The 20,832-nt window shown below is 34.3% G+C and overlaps 1 protein-coding gene across 1 annotated transcript in view; it reads left to right on the top strand.

The window, feature by feature from the left end:
- LOC107189994 overlaps nt 1-20,832 on the top strand; it is a 71,628-nt gene that overhangs the window by 45,998 nt on the left and 4,798 nt on the right. The window contains exons 6-12 of the mRNA XM_015578705.1: nt 341-557; nt 5,493-5,654; nt 9,797-9,994; nt 10,620-10,729; nt 12,031-12,374; nt 14,254-14,496; nt 15,796-16,102. Coding sequence (XP_015434191.1) covers nt 341-557; nt 5,493-5,654; nt 9,797-9,994; nt 10,620-10,729; nt 12,031-12,374; nt 14,254-14,496; nt 15,796-16,102 — 1,581 coding nt within the window. The remainder of the gene's footprint in view (nt 1-340; nt 558-5,492; nt 5,655-9,796; nt 9,995-10,619; nt 10,730-12,030; nt 12,375-14,253; nt 14,497-15,795; nt 16,103-20,832) is intronic.

Here is a 20,832-nt window from a genome sequence, read left to right as displayed (position 1 = left end):
AAATGTATTTCTTAAATTTTCATTATAGCCTCCGATTAAAAAGTTGTAAAAAACGACCTTTACTATTTTCTTCGCGATTCCAACCAATTGCAACTTTTTCAAATTGTTTTTACACATCATTTAGTAAACTAATGTCTCCAACTTCACAAAAGAACCCAAGTTATTTGGACCAATTTTAAAAAAGTTGTTTCATTTCGAAGGGTGTACAAATACTTTTGACACCGACTGTACCTACACGTATACAACTATCCACACGAAGAGGACCTGCGGTATCTGATTGTTGACACGTTTTAATGCATCGTTATCGAACGAGCATTGTATCGTTTGATTGTTTTCGCAGCGCTATCCGGCTGACCGGTCCATTCATAACCATGGTCTACAGCATGATAACCGGGGACATGTTGACCTTCGGGATAATTTACATGGTGGTGCTGTTCGGTTTTTGCCAGTCGTTCTACTTTCTGTACAAAGGCTTCCCGGGAGTGAAATCATCCCTCTATAATTCCTATCACTCGACCTGGATGGCACTGTTTCAGATAACCCTAGGCGATTATAACGTAAGCCCCGCCATAAATCAGCGTTTTATTGTCGTGCGCCAGCTTATTTCTATCGTGCACGCCTATCACGCATACCGTGGTCCGGTGCACGTGTATACTTTCAAACCCCTCTTCTCTTTTTTTGTTTCTTCGTCTTTTGTTTACTTTCGCTGTTTCTGCACCGCGGCATATGTTTACGATGGCGCAAATGGAACACGGATCATCGATCGAGCTTTTCACAGAAACTGAACCGATCGATTCTGTTCACTCTCACAAGGAGAACTTACGGGTCGGATAATCGCTTTTGGAATGACACTATATACAAGTTGTAGTACACATATAATGTTACAAAACCCTTATTGGTTTCCGTAGAATGGGCCTTCGTTTTCCAAATATTCTAGTTTAAAGTTTTTGTACGCATCTAGTTATTCATTTAAGTAAAGCATGTCATAATAGAGCAGCCGCTGGTGAGGCGGTAGAGTAACCGACTACGATTAGTGATGGGTTCGAGCCGTTTGTGTCGAGCCGAGCCGGAGACAGAAAGCTTTTTTTTTCTTTTATTAATGCCTACTTATATTTGTAAAGTTACATGTGCAGATAGCATACATTACTAAGTGTACATCGTTATGAGAGATCATCAATATTCCAGCCGGTGGATTACATGATGTGTTGAAGAAAAGAGTCAATAACGTGTGTGAACTTAACTTTTGGGTGGATGGCCCAGGATTTGTTGGTATACATTAATTTCTTAATAACTAGTGCTTATGTATTAACAACTAAAAATTAAATATGTGAGCCTATATCTACTTAAAGTGGGTTCATGTATGATGTCTAGTAAACGGCCCGTGTGCCAGTTTGCTCTGGTGGGTGGTGTGATTACAGAAAATAGTGGGGAAGCTGTGTGTTTAATAGAGTCATAGAATTTTATATAGCGTCGGTTAATAAAGTCTTTAACAGTCGATGTGTTCCATTGTTTTCATACTATGCGCATACGAGTGCGTTGATAAGAAGTACCTATAGTAATGGTACGTAAAGTTCTGTTTTTACACTGTTGTAATTCTACTAATATTGATGTATATAGTTCTCTGAATAGTGGTGAGCCATATAAAAGAAAGCTCGAGCCGGCTCGAGCCGGCTCGAAACCGGCTGGAATCACTGTGCCAGCCTAATCAACGCTGACGGCAAGGCGGCGAGTTACCGTCAAAGGCAGGAACACCAGGCCGTGGCGAGTCGAGATGTTATCTTATATAAACCTATAAGCCTCCGTCGCCCGACGCTCGAGTTACAATGTATCACAGAGAACGAATCATCCAAGAATAAAAATTTAAACTTTTACTCCTTTCAGTGTACTTACTTAAAAATGTTATGAATAAATGTAGGAGATTCTCCCGATGAAAATAAGTCCAAACTCGACATAAATCGGACTATTTATAAAAACATACAATTTGTATCGCGATATAACGTATGAATAAACATTTAAACTTTTACCATCAGATAACATCTCTACTCGCCGAGGCTTGGTTAGGCAGAGCCTTGTCTCCGTTGACATTTCATAAAACTGTCATTCCGGCTCGCTCAAGCCGACCAAGCCGAGTTGGGTATCGTTGGCCTCGAGCCGGCTCGAAAAACCATCACTAACTACGATGCTGCGGGTCCCGAGTTCTCATCCCTCGTGGGATGAAAAATTTTTTTTTCACTTTAAAAAGGTCTTTGCAGTGCAAATAATTTTTGTTTATCTTACATTAATTTTACGGCCAACATAATGTATTTCAATTAACTGTTTCAAATAAATTAACATATAATTTTCAGAATAAATTTCGTATCTTGTTTACGTCTGAAAACGTACACTATGGTAAGGTAATATTGTCTTATAGTATAATAACTAGACTGCGGATTGTATGCATTTACAGCTCACAGGGTTTTGTGAGATACGATAGAAGACAAAACTTTCATCGGATCCACTGATGTCTCTATTTTAGTCTGAATCCAATATGTTACTTAAAACAAAAAATAAATTTCGACATTTGTTCTTGTCTTTATAAATTACTTTAGAAAATGTTATTTTGCATAAAATCTGCAGTCATAACGTTTGTTTTCATGACCAATAACAATAACGTTTGTTTTCATGACCAATATTATATCATCCGAGAGATTAGCATATTCTAGTAAAAATTAGAAATCGATGATAAAAATGCTTATTATATATTTGTTATTATATTTAAGTACTCGTTAAATCAATTTTGTGAATTATGAAAACATTTTAATATCTTTAAAAGCTGAAACTGTGTATGTACTCATTGTTAGTTTCGCATCTCGTAAAATAACATTCATTACCTCCTTTAATTCCGTAAACTCATTTCACATGAACTTCATTTTTTTCTCCAATTCTATGAATTTATCGTTGAAATAATATCGCAGATTTATTTTAACTTTAAAAAAAATTTCTTTTTGTTACAACGCACAGAGATTCGCGCGATAAACATTGTAGCAGATAGGTCGGATAAATTGTACGTCGACGGCAACACGATTTTCGCGTGTTTTTAATTAATTAATTATCACGGATGAAGCATCAAGATCATTTCGAAATGCTCGATTCCACTACTGGTAAATTGAATTACATTCAACTATGCCGCATCAAACAATCGTATATTTACCACGCAATTTATAAATCTAATACAGTTTACGCAAAACATTATTTAACCAAAAAAAAAAATAAAATAAAATAAAAAATCCTTTAACCAACGTTCTCGACGAAAAATACGTTCGACGCACGACGTTTGCATCGCGTAAATATTGTCCAGACGATAAATCCGTAACTGTCTCGTAGCCATGGTTATAATTGTTAAATAAAACACACGGCAACGGTAAGTGTAAATTTCCAGGCAAACCGCTTTTTCCCCCTCCCTTTATCACGCGCATGCACGGAACGGGGGATACTACGCATGAATCTTGAATTTCAATCACAGATTGTCTGTCTCGGTTCGTGTGAGCTGCATTACAATTCTCGTCTTTTTTTTTCTGCCTGTACTGCCTTCCATTTTATTTCGCGGGGCGTCGAAATCCCCCCCCCCCCCCCCCCGCCCCGACTAGGTTCACAAAACACTCAGCGTCCGGTGAAAATCATTGCTCGGTTTTCACAGTCGGTATAACAATTCGCTCAAATGCGTCGAATTAAAAAAAAACTAAAATAAAAAAATGGTGGAACGCGCATCGGGAAATACGGATTTCCGGTTGAAAATCCGCCCGTTCGCCTCTACGGTGTACTCTGGCGCACGCTTGTGCTTGTGACACGATTATTTTTACCGATCTATTGCACCCTGCACACTGGACGAGCAAACTCGGCCTCGACTAAGGGAAAATACGGCGTAGGGGTAACGGCCCCTCCTACCATTTGGTAAATTTATTTCAAGTAACTGAAATCTATATATACACATGACGCCTCGAAGACGCCCATTTTACAGCTATTTTAAGTCTAAGGCGCGTTTAAGCCGTCTTCGAGGCGTCATGTGCTATCTGGGAAATATTCGTTAAGTGTGAAACTGGACAAATATCAAAACGAAAATTTTGACATTTATTAACTCTCGTCTGGCGTCAGATTTCAGTATCAAGTTAGGTTAGCTTGAACGATGCATCTTCGGCTACTTCATAAGTCATATCGTGACCTTAATAAGCAAACCTCGTAACTGAACTTTTGGCTAATTTTAGGGTCGCCCAAAGCACTTCACATAAATACGTTTTACTAAATAAGTCTGCAACTCCTATCGATTAAATAAAGTTCATTCTGTAATTTAATAAGTTCTATTAATTCAAGTAAAATAGTGTTACGAGTTTTACTTATTAAGATCACAATATTTCGTTCTTAAAATATCTTTCTTAGTTTCATTGGTTGACCCATTTTTCTGGAACTATGGAACAGTGGAAAATTCATGTGTTGAATGAATATGAGTTTCGCCATGGAACCACAGTGTCAGAGACAGTCCGTAATGTCAACGCTATGTTCGGTGAAGGATCCACTAATAAAGCATGTGCGGTGAGCGATTGGTTCAAGAAATTCGAAGATTGGAATTTCAACCTTACCAATGAGTTACGTGGAAGGACAAAGTCATAAGTGGATAATGATCACAGTGGACTCTAACTATATTGCCACTAGACATATTGCCACGCGAGGCACTTCCCCTTCACACGTACTTTCGAGTACAGAATTTCAGTTTCAGAGTTTCAGTTTTTGCGCAGGCGCTGAGGCCGAGACTATGGCGATGGAACTTATCAAGGAGAGGGCTCTGAACTCATTGCCATTTTACTCCCCTACAGCCCTGACAGATGGCAATATAGAGCAAGTCCACTGTAGTTTCATTTAAATAAAATTATAATGTTCATGAAACCTCTGTAAATAACAATTTAATAAAAGTTCAAATACCCTATTAAGTATGTTCGATAAAATCAAACAATTGTCATATGGAACAGTTTTTCGTATTTTCAATAGTTAGAGAAATAATATCATATATACACTTAAACCGGACATATTGTAAAGACGTAACGATACAAGTCATCTCTTTTAAAAGATCTGTGACGATAGAACTTAGCATGTAGGGGATTCTGAACTCATGGCCATTTTACTTCTCTGCAGCCCCGACTACGGCAATATAGTGAAAGTCCACTGTACCTGAGAGTCGTAGTAGAGTCCTATCCGTCTAAAAATACGCGTGAAGAGGTATGAATATTCGGGATCTCCATACACACTAAGTCTGTTCCATAAAAAAGTGACCAAAACATAATAAAAATTAAGAAATAGGTTGGAGGCCTTTGTTCTATGACGTTTTTTCTCCTAGTGGAAGCCGAGTGAACTCGTCAGTGTACAGATTTATTTTTTCGATAGTTTAGCGAGAACAACGTCGTTTCTCTCTCTCTCTCTCTCTCTCTCTCTCTCTCTCTCTCTTCTTTGTTCTCCCTTTTCAGTACACGGATCTGAGCTACACGACCTACCCGAATTTGGCCAAGACGGTGTTTGCGATATTCATGGTCCTGGTGCCTATATTGCTGTTGAACATGTTGATCGCGATGATGGGTAACACGTACGCGCACGTCATCGAGCAGAGCGAGAAGGAGTGGGTGAAACAAGTAACTATTTATCGTATAGCATAATTAACTCTTGATTTCAGGAATTAGCATATACAGGGTGTTCCAAAATAGCTTCGACTTCTGGAAATGAGGGGTTCTTCGGATGATTTGAAATAACATTTTCCTTAGCGAAAATGTTATTCGAGGCTTTGTTAACGAGATATTAACGAAAAACCCCGACCAATCAGAACTTGGCCGGCAGACTCGCGCTCTGATTGGTCGGGGTTTTTCGTTAATATCTCGTTAACAAAGCCTCGAATAACATTTTTGCTAAGGAAAAACTTGTTTCAAATCACCCCACGAGTCTCCGATTTCCGGGACCTCCAACATTTTTGTTACACCCCGTATATTATGGCTGGTTAGAAAAGAATTAAACATCGAATTAGTGAGTAAATATACAGGGTGGGGCAATAACTATGTCCAATTTGAATATTGCCTGTATTTGTAATAATATTAAAAGAATGATATATACAAAACTTACACCGTATAGAGGAGAGCATATTGTGACACAAATATTTTCTGCGTGGGTGAAGGCATAAAGGAGATTCCAAGGTCATCTCTATTTTTTTTAATGGAATGCTATGTCTTTTTTATCGCGATGTGATAGTCGGTGTTGAGACGACTTCAGCGAGCTATTATTGAAGGTCATGCAAGGTCAAATATGGTAGTAAAATAAACTTATGTCTTATCGTTTCTGAACTTATTCTAGCACATGCTGCAATTATCCGTTGTTTCATATTTTCTGGTGTAGTGGGTACTTCCTGATAAACAGCATTTTTCAATGCTCCTCAGAGAAAAAAATCTAAAGGGGTTAAATCTGGAGAACGAGGTGGCCAAGAAACTAATCCTCCACGTCCTATCCATTTATTTGGGTAAAGTTCGTTCAGTGCATCTCTTACTCTCCGAGCATAATGTGCTGGACACCCGTTGTGCTGTAACCACATCAAATGGCGAACGTTTAGTGGTACATTTTCTACTAAAGTCCCCTATGAAATAATACAGCATGTGCTAGAATAAGTTCAGAAACGATAAGACATGCACGTGATGCAGCGATACAAAGATTGCAACTTTGCATTGACGCAGACGGTCACCACTTCGAGCATCTCTTGTAATGTAAGAAAGTTTATTTTACTACCACATTTGACCTTGCATGGCCTGCAATAATAGCTCGCTGAAGTCGTCTCAACACCGGCTATCACATCGCGATAAAAAAAACATAGCATTTCATTAAAAAAAATAGAGATGACCTTGAAATCTCCTTTATGCCTTCACCCATGCAGAAAATGTATGTGTCACAACATGCCCCCCTCTATACCGTGTAAGTTTTGTACATAACATTTTTTCATATTATTACAAAGAACGGCAATATTCAAAGTGGACATTGTTATCGTCCTACCCTGTATATACAAGGTGATCCACAGACTACTTGTTGACCCTGAATGACTTCTAAAGTATGCATTGTATGAAAAAACTTTTTCTAGAAAAGTTGTATGGTTTGGAGGGATATATTATGTAATACATATATTTTTTTTGTAAGTGGAGGTGTTTCGGAGATTTAAAAGTCAATATATATATATATATATATATATATATATATATATATATATATAGATAGGCACGCAATGTTTGGGGATATCCTTGGTTAGTTTACTGTAGGTCAACAACCAGGGAATGGGATTAATGGTGTCGCCAGCTATATTCAAATCTGATAAAATATAGACGATAAATCGGGCAATTGAGAAGAGTGGTGGGCTCCCTGGCCTCGTTAAAAATAGAAAAAAAAATGTGACGCAGGAAAAAGATTGGATGACGTGACAAGATATATTTATTTCTGTAGCCCATTTTATATGGAATCGCAAGTTTTAGTAATAGATAGGCATGAATTATTTTTGGATATTTTGCTGAGGACGGTTAATAATGATAAAGTCAATACCTTTATGATCTTCAGACAGCATTAACGTTAGATTACTAAACTATGCTGTGACTTACGTTACTACTAACCGTTCGTAAAAATTGTGATTGAAAGAAAACACGTAATAGTTTAGAAGGATATTATTTTTCTTGAGATAGAAATCCATATTATAAGTATTTATTATATCTAGACTTAAAAATAATGAAAAATTAAGATGGTAATTATTCAGCACAACGTTACACACACGCTGACAACATTGACTGCAACGTGCAAATTTTTGATAGTTTAGTAATCTAGGGTTAAGCTAAAATTCATATTGATTGTTGAATCAAATTGTTTTACTCACTTATCATATTTTTAAGATTCACTTATCAATATTTTTTCTCACTTATATAATAACAAAGTAGGTAACAATCATTTTTTTTGTAAAATGTGTCCTTGTTTGGGCAATAAGTATACAGCATGCATAAGAAACGTCAATAAATTTTGATGACGCGAAATATGACGAAAGAAAAAAATGTTTCTGTTTAATTGTGTACTTTTCAAGTGCATGTTAAGTAGTATAACTTATTAATAGCAAGTAAAATAAATTTTTTCATAAATATTGCTTTAATTTCATTGGAAATAAGTAAAAAAGTATAATAATCAGACGACGAGTATACTCGGTAAATGTTTCCTCGAATATTTTAGCAAATAGTTGTGCGAAACAAGTTCGTCACACGAGCATCGTTACATGCACATGATCACTACTGTTTTACACTGAACTATTTTTCTTTTACTTCCGTGGTATTAAAGGTATTCAAAGTTGTAAATTTTATTGGTTCATCTCTTATATTGGAACGATAGAGTAATGTGTTCAAGTTACAGAATTTTAATTTATTTATTACTGTTCATGATAAATATCGAGTTAGTAATGGCTAAGAAAAAAAAAGATACAACTTCATTGGCTTTTGGAGCGTAAGCTCCAGTTCACAGTAGTTCTTAGTGCTGTAGAGAAGTTCTGTTTCTTGGCTGAGATGATTTTGTAGAAGCGAGACTATTGCGTTGAAGCCTTAATTGTACTAACATAAATTACTGTAATATCCTAATAATTTTATAGGGAATAAAAGTTGAGGTATATAATAAATTTCAAGAATCATAAATCGTACAAACGTGACTTTTTCGAAATACTAACACAAGTGGAACTTCCACCCAATGGATGGACACGTTACCGCAATTTTATTGAATCTCACACATATACAATGCACTTTTCTTCATCTCTTTTCTCAATTTTATTTTCTAGTTGTAACTTTCACGTTATTTACTTGACTTAACGGTTTCGGATTATGAAAAGTATTCTGGGACACATTCGATTAGCGTATATGTGATATTTCGGTTCTGCATTTTCTTTACAAAGAACGTATTTAAATTTAGTTGAACAGACATACACCAGAAAATTATTTAGAAATTAATTTTTCTGCACTTTGTTCTACAAAACTGAGACGCAAAATTTAATAATTGAAACTTTTACTGAACTAGAAGGATAAAAGTTTCACGTTTCCTTGTTCATTCTTTTGACAGTTTCTTAAAATGGATTCGTTTTTATTTTTTTTTATTACTATTCAATTCAACTTCTTTTAAATAAATTACTCTCCAGTAAAAGAATTTACAAAAAGATCACTAGAAAAATGTATGGCTTTTTTAGAATATCTCATTTTATTGAAATTCGTAAAATATAGTTATTATTGATAAAGCGGTAAAACATAATTGTTATTTTTCAGAGTTGTTAGGTTTGTAAAACATAGTTGTTATTGATGAAGTGGTAAAAACAGCACACAACATTAGGAAATTCGTAAAACATATTTGTTATTGATAAAATACTAAAAACATCACGTATTATAATAGTTCACGTACGTCATCAGGAACCTGTATAGTGAACAGAAATAAAATTATTGCATCTATATTTACGAAAATTTTAAAAAACACCGTATATCTGTAAACATTTCCTGTCTAACGACTTTTATATTGAAAAAAATATTCACCTAGTGAAGGCACTACACATAATTATAATTACCTAATTTTTACCGAGAATGTAACAATTTTGCTTTAAATTCTGTTATCTTCTAAAAAATCGTCACATTTTATTCTAGATCTCCCGATTTTATAGATAAAACTGCAGATGGTCCATACCTTTCCCGTCCGAACTTTCGTTGACGAGGAATTTCCCATTAAACTGTTTAACTACTTTTAGTGGGCGAAAATTGTTGTCTCTCTGGAGCGTGCAGTGTCGCAGAAAGATGCACAGAACTATTTACAAGAGTACAGTATCAAACTGGGACCTGGAGATGACCCGAACAATCCCGCCTCCGAGCAACGCGGAGTTCTAGTTATTAAATGTAAATCAAAGACCAAAGCGAAACAACGGAAGGGCGCCGTGGCCAATTGGAAGGTAATTTTTTTATTACAGTTTTACTTTTTTGTTTCATTTTCTACTGTTAAATAAATAATTATTGTTAATCAATCGTTAATTAGATTATTTTTAAAAACATTCATTAATTGACTTTCACACGTTTGTTACCGTTAGACTGTGTAATAAATTGATTCGTGTTTCTTTACAAAAATATTAAGTGTCACTAATTTTATATAAAACTTGCCTAATCAATCGTGTATGTACCATTTTGTTCTATAATTTTCTGCCATCTTTTGAATAACTGAAGTACTCATTTACTACGAAAATGTTCGTTTATTTTAGTAAAAACTTTATAGTCGTTTTTTCTTACTTTCAAAACTAGCGGAAATAATTTAGGTGTTCCAGTTAAAATTAACACCCTGTATATATGAAAGTCGTAAATTTTCAATAAAAGAATTAATAATTATTCTTAACCTACCGTTAACTATTTTCTTTTTTTTAAATTGATATCTGCCCTAGATACCGGTTGAAGGAACAATATTGCCTTCGGTATTATACGTTGAATTTGTTGATACTATTGTAACAGTAACAGGTGTAATGCAGTTGGTAATTCCAGTTTCGATTCGGCTCGCTGCTTTCTGAATTGCGTGATTTATACTTACAGCGTGTTGGTAAAGTTACAATAGCTGAATTGAGGAAACGCGGCATGACTGGCGAAGAATTGCGACGGATAATGTGGGGACGAGCATCATTTTCCACGCCTGTTAGAATAAGGTACTATCATCTATGTAAAGTGTAAAAAAAAAATGAAATCATCAAAATAATACATATAATTATTTCATATATTTCATTTTATGTACAGTGAGAGTCAAAACTAAGTATACACCTTACAAGGGTGTGGTTTTCGTATAATATTTCTTTCATTTTATGTACAGTGAGAGTCAAAACTAAGTATACACCTTGCAAGGGTGTAGTTTTTGTATAATATTTTTTTCATTTTATGTACAGTTAGAGTCAAAACTAAGTATACACCTTACAAGGGTGTGGTTTTCGTATATTTCTTTTATTTTATGTACAGTGAGAGTCAAAACTAAGTATACACCTTACAAGGGTGTGGTTTTCGTATAATATTTCTTTCATTTTATGTACAGTGAGAGTTAAAAGTAAGCATACACCATAACAAGGGTGTGGTTTTCGTATAATATTTTTTTCATTTTATGTACAGTTAGAGTCAAAACTAAGTATACACCTTACAAGGGTGTGGTTTCCGTGTAATATTTCTTTCATTTTATGTACAGTGAGAGTCAAAACTAAGTATACACCTTACAAGGGTGTGGTTTTCGTATAATATTTCTTTCATTTTATGTACAGTGAGAGTCAAAACTAAGTATACACCTTACAAGGGTGTCGTTTTCGTGTAATATTTCTGTAATATTCTACCACTGTAAGGTCAGGGCAGTGATACAGTTTGATATGATTTTCTTAACATTTTCGAGACGAATAGGGAGCCAAAAAATTCGAGAAAAAGAAATTCGACGATATAACCAGAAAATTTGGTAAATATCGTTAAACGTGGTAAATGTACTATTATGGTTTAGGACAGCAAGGCAACCTCTGGTGTAGGACAGTTGATTTTTATTCATGGTAGTATGGGCAAATTTGGATGTTTAAATATTTTAAAATTCAACTCTGCTGCAAGTATATTCATGGGTCTTTTAGTGAGATCACGACCCAAAATATACAGCAAAGGTGATTGGAAATTGTTTGCTGGAAAACATTTACAACCACTTATCTCCTTCTCCACAGTCACCAGTGTTCAATCTAATACAGCATCTATGTAAAATGTTAGATTCTAAATTGAGAGAAATAAATATGAATGAATCCAATGCTTCCAAAGTGTATGCTCACTTTTGACTCTACGACCACGAAAAAAGTGACCAAGTTCAAATGTGTGTAGATCTTTATGTAGATGTCGTTAAGAAATGGTTTGAAAGTGTAGAGACACTACTGTACTTATGAGCAGGAGGTTAAGTGGAATTTGAAAGATGTAATAAGATCGATCATTGCTTGCACAGCCCAAGTGTAGAGCAGCCACAGGTATCGGCAGTGACCGCTGGTTTCGGGGACGCTTTGACTACTGCCTTGGATATGATGGCGTTCGCCCATGATATCGACTTAACCACTGCCACGGAAGGAATTCCAACCAATACAGATGCAAAACAGTTAAAAGCTAAGGTTCTCAATGACGAGCACACGAATGCAACGTCGAACAATCAGGCAAACGTGTCGACGAACGTTCCGAGCATTAGCGAACCCCTTGTTGTTGTTACGGATGAGAAGCAAAATGATCGAAGTGATTTAAACAAGAAGCCGCCTCAGCCTGTCGACATTCAGAAAATGAATCTGAAGAATGCAAGTCGTGAGTAGAGATAATTTCAAAAACCAATATCGTTAGACGTTCACTCTTTGAAGCATGGTGGTAAGAAAAGTGTACAACATTCCGAACTGATTATAAAAATGTTGCATAGTGTTGTTCTTATGCTACTAGATGTTTAAAATGTACAACTAGTTCTCCTTACACTGACAAATGGCATCTGTGTATAATCCTGCTTCTGATTCCTTTTTTTTAGGTAGGAAACTTCTTTAAATTTAAAATTATGTTTTTCAATTATTTTATGGTGAAATGGCTCAAATATTCTAAGGCTTTGGGAAAAATATATTCACATAAAAATTCGTGCTTCAAAGAGATAATAGATCACTGTACCTAATTATTTCGCAGAATGTAACTTTTTATTTACCTACATGAATAAGGTTATCACTTTATGTAGATTCCCACTTTTGTAATTTTATCGAAACCAATACAAGATTACATCAAAATTTATTTTGTCTACTGTAGGTTCTATTATATGGCAAGCAAAGCAAACATTCTACTGTTTACGAATATTGTTTATACTTTAACGTATTCTACACATTCCCATTTGTTATAAATGCATAAAATCTCCAGGTGAAAAATATTATTTTAAATCAGACGTCAATTTTCGGAAAGAATAAATATATTTTTAAGGACAGTACAATTTTGTTGAAAATATAATTTTGTTACAGTTTGTTCGACAAAATCGTGAATGTTTTACGAGTTCAAGTGACTGTTAGTACAACATGGGCGCGTGAATGATATTTTACGATAAAAATACAGTTCTGCAACTCTCTTGGAGAAATGTTTAAAGTTTTCGCCTTAAATTTCTCGAATATGGCCGTTTTTTTGGGAACGAAGGGAGAGGTGGAAAGTTGTGTAAAGGCTGTATAGAAGTTGTATATAAATGATACCATCGAGGTTTAAAGTTTGTTGAGCGTGAATTTGAATTTTTTCATGTAAATCTACGATCGTTGTGTGCCAGATATGGTCACTCACTTTGATACTCGGAGAACATTGTGTTCGATGCTCAAATCTGATATCGAATGTATGTTTAATCATACTACAACCATGGTGACGTTTCATTTAAACTATTTTTTCAAACAAATGCTATGGCCATATTTTTTTGCAATACTACAGATATTCGGTGAATGCACAGATATAGATTTAATTTTCATGAAAATAGAGTTTTTTGCAAAAACATATTATTCTGTTCTGTTGTACCATGATACACCCTGTATATTAGTTTGGAATTATAAAGAATGTCGAAATTTTTTATTCATTCGATACGGTTATTTCAAGAATATAACAGAAATGAAAGGATGATTGGTCATAGCATAAAGTAGATATGTAATATTTACAGCATCTATCCTATTTAATCTTGTTAACTATGTTCAAATTAAGTTAGTATAACGTTCATTTCGGGTTCTGTTTTCAAAGTGATCATTAAAAGTGGCATTGTCATTTTAATACAAATATCGTAAAAAATGAATGGTATTATTTAAAATGAATATTTTATTATTATACATTTATTATTAAATAAAAGTAAACTTAAAAAAATTATATATTTATTATCAAATAAAAGTAGATACTGCATATCAAATTCTTAATTGAATAATATTGAATTAATAAAGGCGGCGATACTGTTTTTGCATCCGAGCAGCCAACAACCCAGGTACGGTCCTGTGTATTTCAGTAGACTCGACTAAAAAGACAATTTACTACGGTCTGGACAGATCCGTAGAAGACTATATCCGATGTTTATTGATTCGGTATTTTCAGTACAGTGAATAAATACTGCGTTCCGCAATGTATTCCTCGTTTTAACGAGCTCCGAAATGTACCATGACAATCATTCAATATTTTTATATGTATACTCTTGTCCTAGATCCAACCGCCGAGGATGTCCAGGATCCGTTATTGGATCTTGTGATTGCCTCTGAAAATACGACTGATCATGAAATCCTGTTGAAAATGGCCCAGTGCGCCGCGGCCAGTTCCGAGGTGTCAGTGGAGCCGAAAATAAATTTGCAAATTTTGGAACAGTTCACCATGATCAAGATACCCGTGGAGGAAGTTCCTGTCGTTAAAAAGCAATATTTCGTTGAGTCGAGCGACAATGATTTCGGCGGTAACTCTAAACCGTACATTGTAGCTTTCATTATGTTTCGCTTAATTTTAAGATGTTTTTTTATTTATTATTATTTTTATTTATTATTTTTTGTATTTACAAGATTTTGTATGGCGACTAAAAGTAATGATTATTTTGATAATTTATTGAAAATTATTACTATGCATATATGTATACGGGTGTCTTGTGCATCGAGGAAAAAGTCAACTTTATTGTATTACGTGTACCTATCACACATTTTATAAGCATAAATAACAGATTGTCCACATGACCTGGCAAAATTTTTGGTTCAAGTGACAATAGAGTGCGTACTCGTGAAATAGTAAGCTTATATTTTAATATAAATCCTTTTTCACACAGCCTCTGTTTTCAGGAAATGCAATTTAAACATTCATCAAACGTGTTTATGTTTCTTTTTAATAACGTCTACTGTACGTAAAACTAAATCATTTTTATAAAGCCTGTTTCTCTTGATTCTATCACAAATTTCGTTATATGTACACTTAATTCTGTTTTTCCACGGATTTTTCACACAGGCTGGTAAAAATATAAGTTCTCTTTTTGCACAATTTTTTTTTATCTAACACAGTCATATACACAGGTCATATTTTTTTGTCCAATTTTTCTGTTCATTAATTGACGACATATTATTTGCTCTACAAATGCAATAAAAACACTTTAGCATTTGCTTTAAAATTTATTCTATCGTTGAAATCGAAATACATACTATTCATTTATTCACTTCGCAAAATACCATAAAACATATTATTCACTTTCTATACCTATGTTGTAACCTACATATTTTTAACCTATAAAACTATATGTTTTCACTCTATATAAACCAAATAAAGATTTAACATAAATTTTTATGTAGTTCGAACACATTCTAATCGGTTTATTGCATTATTTTCAATGGCTTTTATGGTCCAACAATAAATCTCCATTTTTCATATGCATATCTCTTTTTACGGAATTTTGTTACACAAAACTTTTTGGGAGGCGTGTCTATAATGCCTTAAAGACGCCTATTTTACGGCTATTTTAGGTCTAAGACGCCTTTAAGCTGTCTTCGAAGCATCATGTGCTATCTGGGTATTGTAAAAACGGAATGAAGTGTAGTTAAAATCGTGAAATTCTTCTTTTACAGGATCTTATTCTTTTAAATCATTAAGCGTCCTACTGTTAATTAGTGCTATTAACGGAGGTCTCACTGTAACGACGTTATTTTTTCTTCGTATTAGTTTTTAAAAGATTTCTGTACCAACGATGTGCTTACGAAAATTTATCGTCTTACTATAGGCAACAACCTGCTCGGGACCGAGGCCCGTTTACGCAGAATAAGATCAGCGAACAGCAGATTTATCACTACACGAAGACGCCCAGGGCACGGCGACGGTGATCTGTCATCGTCGTCTTCCACATCCGCCGACGGAAATCCTCGATACCAGCCGTTGCTCAACGATCCTGAAGAGAAACCGACGAACCGTCAAATTGACGGTCGGGACGGGTCCATTGAAATAATTAAGTCAGAAGTAAAACCGAACGGGACATGCATTTCGTCGAAGAATAAAGCACAGAAACGTCGTCCCAAAACGGCTAGAAACAGGTGAAAAAATTGCATTCTTTCTTTGGTAATTATTGGACTGCGGATTTTAGGCATTTACCCAGATAGCACCGTACATCCTAAGGACGTCCGTTTTATGTCCAGTTTATATCCGAATGTCCTACGTCCATTTTGGACATCACTAGGACGTTCGTAAGACTTAAATTGCGAATGTTCTAGAAACGTCCGTCTCAAAAGTCCTACGGATGTTCTCAACACTTAAATTGCGAATGTTCTAGAAACGTCCGTCCCAAAAGTCCCACGGATGTTCTCAGGATTTAAATTTTGGATGGTTTTGTTTAGTATTTTTGCCAACATCATTCCGTGCAAGGTGATAGAACCCCATGAACAAGGCGTCAGTCTTTAAAGAATCAATAGAAAAGTGTAACGACACTAGTGGTTTTGTGGGAAAACCTCAAGAAAGTTGAAAAAACATGTTTTTTCTTAAACTGTCTCTAACCAACACAGAATCAGAGTTTTGCTGTGAAAAATAGAAATAAACACAATGTACTTGGAGATCATAATCCCTAGACCTATATTTTTATTATAATTCCTTATAGGAAATTTAACCTTTTATTTATTAACAGGAACTAACTAGATCTAATTTCTACTAAGTGCAGAAATCGCAGGAAAGTTAATCTTTTATTTGTTAAATACAAACCAACCTAACCTAACTCCTGTCACCTTGCACAGAATGAAACCTAACCGCAATTTTAAACATTTGGGAAATGTTTCTCATACGTCTTTTAAGACATTACCATAGCGTTTTTAAAATCTCTTTAAATGTTTCCAGAACGTATAGGGAATGTTACTTTTACACATTCGAAAAACGTTCTGAGAATGTTGACACAGGACGTCCTCAGGACGTTCCACTTTGTAAATAGGACCTTCCTAGGACATTTGAAGATCTTAACGAGGACTTAACGGGGATATATGGGCCTTTTATACGTGCAAAAACAGCGTTGCCAAACGTACCAGAAACAAGCACCGTGGAGTCATACGACTAACCAAAATATATTTTTTATTTACATTATAATGATGAATGATAAATGGAAATGTCGTTGAATTTCATAGATGAAATTATTATACATTATTAAAATGTATTAACGGGTGTTTAATACCAATTATTGATATGATGCTTTGTTGACTAGAGAATCAAGAAATTCCTACTTTTATTCTTGTCTTCAAGAATTGCTTTATAAAATTTTATTTTGTATAATAATCCGCAGTCTAGTAATTATACAGTTGCGGGCGAAGAATTAACCATTTTTCTGATTCTTTATATTTTTATTATTTCTTAAAAATAACACAAGACCTTAATATATTGGGTATTATACAGCTTTTAATTCTCTATCACAGTATACATTAAATACATACTAAAGTTTCAAGTTGATGTTAAAAAATAATAAATATAAAACAAATGGAAAAAGTGGTAATTTTTTTGCTCGCTACTACTGTATATCATACTCATGCAAGAAAAGTGTCACAAGTCGAAAACGTGTAATTTTTCAAGAGAACGAAAAGAAATGATTCATTACATAGCAATTTCATGTATTAAACAAAGTGATATTTGTGCCATCTCGCTTGAAGTATTGGACTTGACCTTGTGACATTTTTCTGGCTGGTGGATCTACGTACAGAAGATATTTCACGGAATAAAAATGAAAATTTTTGATCTGTGTGACACATTTCTCGCGAAGGTGCAATATGTATTGCAATCTACCATTCAAAATTTTGGAAGTAGTTAAGTACAATTTCAAAAAGTCAAGATACAGATTTTTTTATTACAGAGGATCGTATACCATAAAAGCCTATATGTGTATTTATATTTATCATACATAACAAAACTAACCTAAAAATAACAAAAAAACTTATACTTATCAAATTTTTGTTTCTTCGAAATGACCACTTTTATTTTAAATAAGTTCCAATCAACTTCTGGGCGTCCTACTTATAAATATCCAAAAATATTCTTTATCTAAATTTTTTCATTCTGTTGAAAAATACTCCCAGAATTGTGACACACAAGCAGAATATGACAACTAAAGAATTTGTTAGAAATGGGATTAAAAATAGATTTGTTTCTGTAGACTGGTGAAAATGTGCAGGAAACTTTTTTACAAGCATTTACTTTCAACAAATTTACAAGCGATGATTTATTTAAATAAAAAATAAGACTGTTCACACTTTTGAAAGGTAGTGTGTATTAACCCATTGAGCCGGTAGTTATACACTAATAAATTTGTAGCACAGGTGGTTATTATTATAATTTGGATGAATTCATTGTTTCGTGGTGATGTTATCAAAGTATCATAAAATGAAAACTACTTGTCCGATTAACTTCAAATCTTGAAGGCTTACTAATAAAACAGTGGACATCAATTTTATACAGGGTGGGCCATGAAAAGTGATCAGCTTAGATTATTCCACTGCTATCTGTTCGATTGAAAATTTTTTCGGCTCGTATAACTACTGATACTAATACACTATTAACAATTGTATAAATACTAATAAACTATTCCCTCCAAAAATGAATAAAAAATACAAAAAGTAATAAAAAATACGTTTGAACTTCAAAATAACAAAATACAACAATATATGTGTATCGGTCTCGTAATTTTGAAGTAACGATTTAAAGGTTTGGGTGTTAAAGGGTTAACTATAAAGAATGTTTACGTGCCAGTAGTACGTTTTTCGTTTCCGATCTGTTTTCATGGTAAGCGGATTAATCATTCCGGTTTGGGGTACCTTATGAATGTTCTTTATATTACGCTCTGAGCATGTTTTTCTTGGAGAGATGTTGCGGGACAGGAACTCATTGTTCACAGGACTGCTTGGCTTGAAGTACATCACGTGTTGCGTCGATTGCTTCATTTAGAAACCTGGAATTGTGGCAAACGAACCACGTACCTGTTTTTATTCACTGGTGAAAAGGACTTCCGTTGTTTAAGGCGGAATTGTACAGAATGTTTCAAACCTTGTAGTTTCATCAAAACAGTGAAAAATGTGCTCTATTTGACTTGGTTCTAAAATTATAAGCATTCCTGTAGTTCAATCATTCTCCATGACTGAGTCAGTATAATTGATTCTAAATAATACAGGATGTTTCAGATTTTGGTCTCATCGATCACGTGGGTCGATAATTGATATCCGTGCGGACATATCATACGCGCCACAATATTTAATAATTAATATTTTCGGGCAAAAGTTTATATACAATTGTTGTCATCTACTTGGCCTTATTAGCACGTGGTATAAGTTTGGCCCTGACTGTTTTGAACACCCTGTACTTATTCCATGACTGTTGAACCGTAGCCACAAATGACGCGATCATTTCATAAGTAGTAAAAACAGTAATATCTGAAACTGAAAGCGCGTGGGTCCGACCATTTTACGTAATGAACGTCGTCGAACAGTAAGGTCAATGTCCGTATTTCTAATCATATCCCGATTTCTGCTCAATACTCATATTTTTCATTTAATATATAGAGATAAATGAAAAATTAATTATACAAAAAATTATTTCAATTAGTTCAGTATTTCCGTAGAAAATGCTACAGCTTGCTGTTCAATAAATGGCAGCATATTGATAGAAATAAATTTAATAAGTGGTGAAGAAACGTGATTTAAAAAAAAATTGTTGATGAAAAAAAAAACTTACGTAATCTTTAATATTGTCCGCCAAAATTTTGGTCTTGGCACTTGCATATTCGCTGAGCAGAAATAGGGACATTCTATACTTCATGTTAAATTAACTATTATTAAGTTAAAATGTTTTTAAAAATACGTTTATTTAAATTTAATTATAAAGGGCGGTTTAAATTTTATATCTAATAAGTTCTTTTGTCGATTGTTGCATAAATAAGTAGCCTAGTACCAATTACTGTTAGCATTTTGATGGGCCTTTGATGCACTATTGGTTAACCATCAGTTAGAATTCTCTCTCTTTTTTGCAACTGGGCCAACAATCATACCCAACGTAGGACCCCACGTCACTATACCACGAAGGACCAACTAGAGGTTTCTTTCTGTAGGATCAATTGTTGAGTATCTACAATAAACCAACAATAGGAAGACAATTGGCTATACTATACTTCCATAAAATCTTTTACAAATATTTAAAGGAGCATAACACTGGAAATAATATTTATAATAATTATGTATATGTACATTAAACAGGTAAACAAGTGTTTTACCAGCAAAGTTACCTTTACAATTTATTATGTACAATTTATACATGTAGCCAATTATTACAAATAATTATTATAAGTTATTTCCAATCTTCTGTCCCCTCACTCTATTTCCACAAAATTTCAAATGTCAAACGTGTTGCGCGACAGTTACAAATTGTGAGTATATTCATAAATAAGAAAACACAAAAATCAATTTGAAATATAATAACAAGTTTTTGGTTGTCGCAACGTTTCCGTCGTCTTTAAAACGATATTTAAATGTTGGCAAACTTTGGGTGATCCAATGTTGTAGTATCATTGTAAGTTTCTTATTAATTAACCAACTATAATAATTGTAGGCCTAGAATTGGATATTCGTTGGTAAATTGTGACAACTTTTTCGTCGTTGGCCCTATTTTGGAAATTTGTAAGCAAAAACGCTAACTATATCCCAACTATCTCCCAACTGTTGGATACCGTTGACCAACCATAAATACTACTAGGGTAATAAATATCAATTTCTGTGATAGCAGAATACTTACATGATTAGAAATAGGGACA

This window comes from Dufourea novaeangliae, unplaced genomic scaffold, assembly GCF_001272555.1.
Source record: "Dufourea novaeangliae isolate 0120121106 unplaced genomic scaffold, ASM127255v1 scaffold11, whole genome shotgun sequence".
NCBI classification, from domain to species: Eukaryota; Metazoa; Arthropoda; class Insecta; order Hymenoptera; family Halictidae; genus Dufourea; species Dufourea novaeangliae.
The sequence above is the reverse complement of the archived record's forward strand: the minus strand, read 5'-3'. Positions and strand labels throughout refer to the sequence as shown.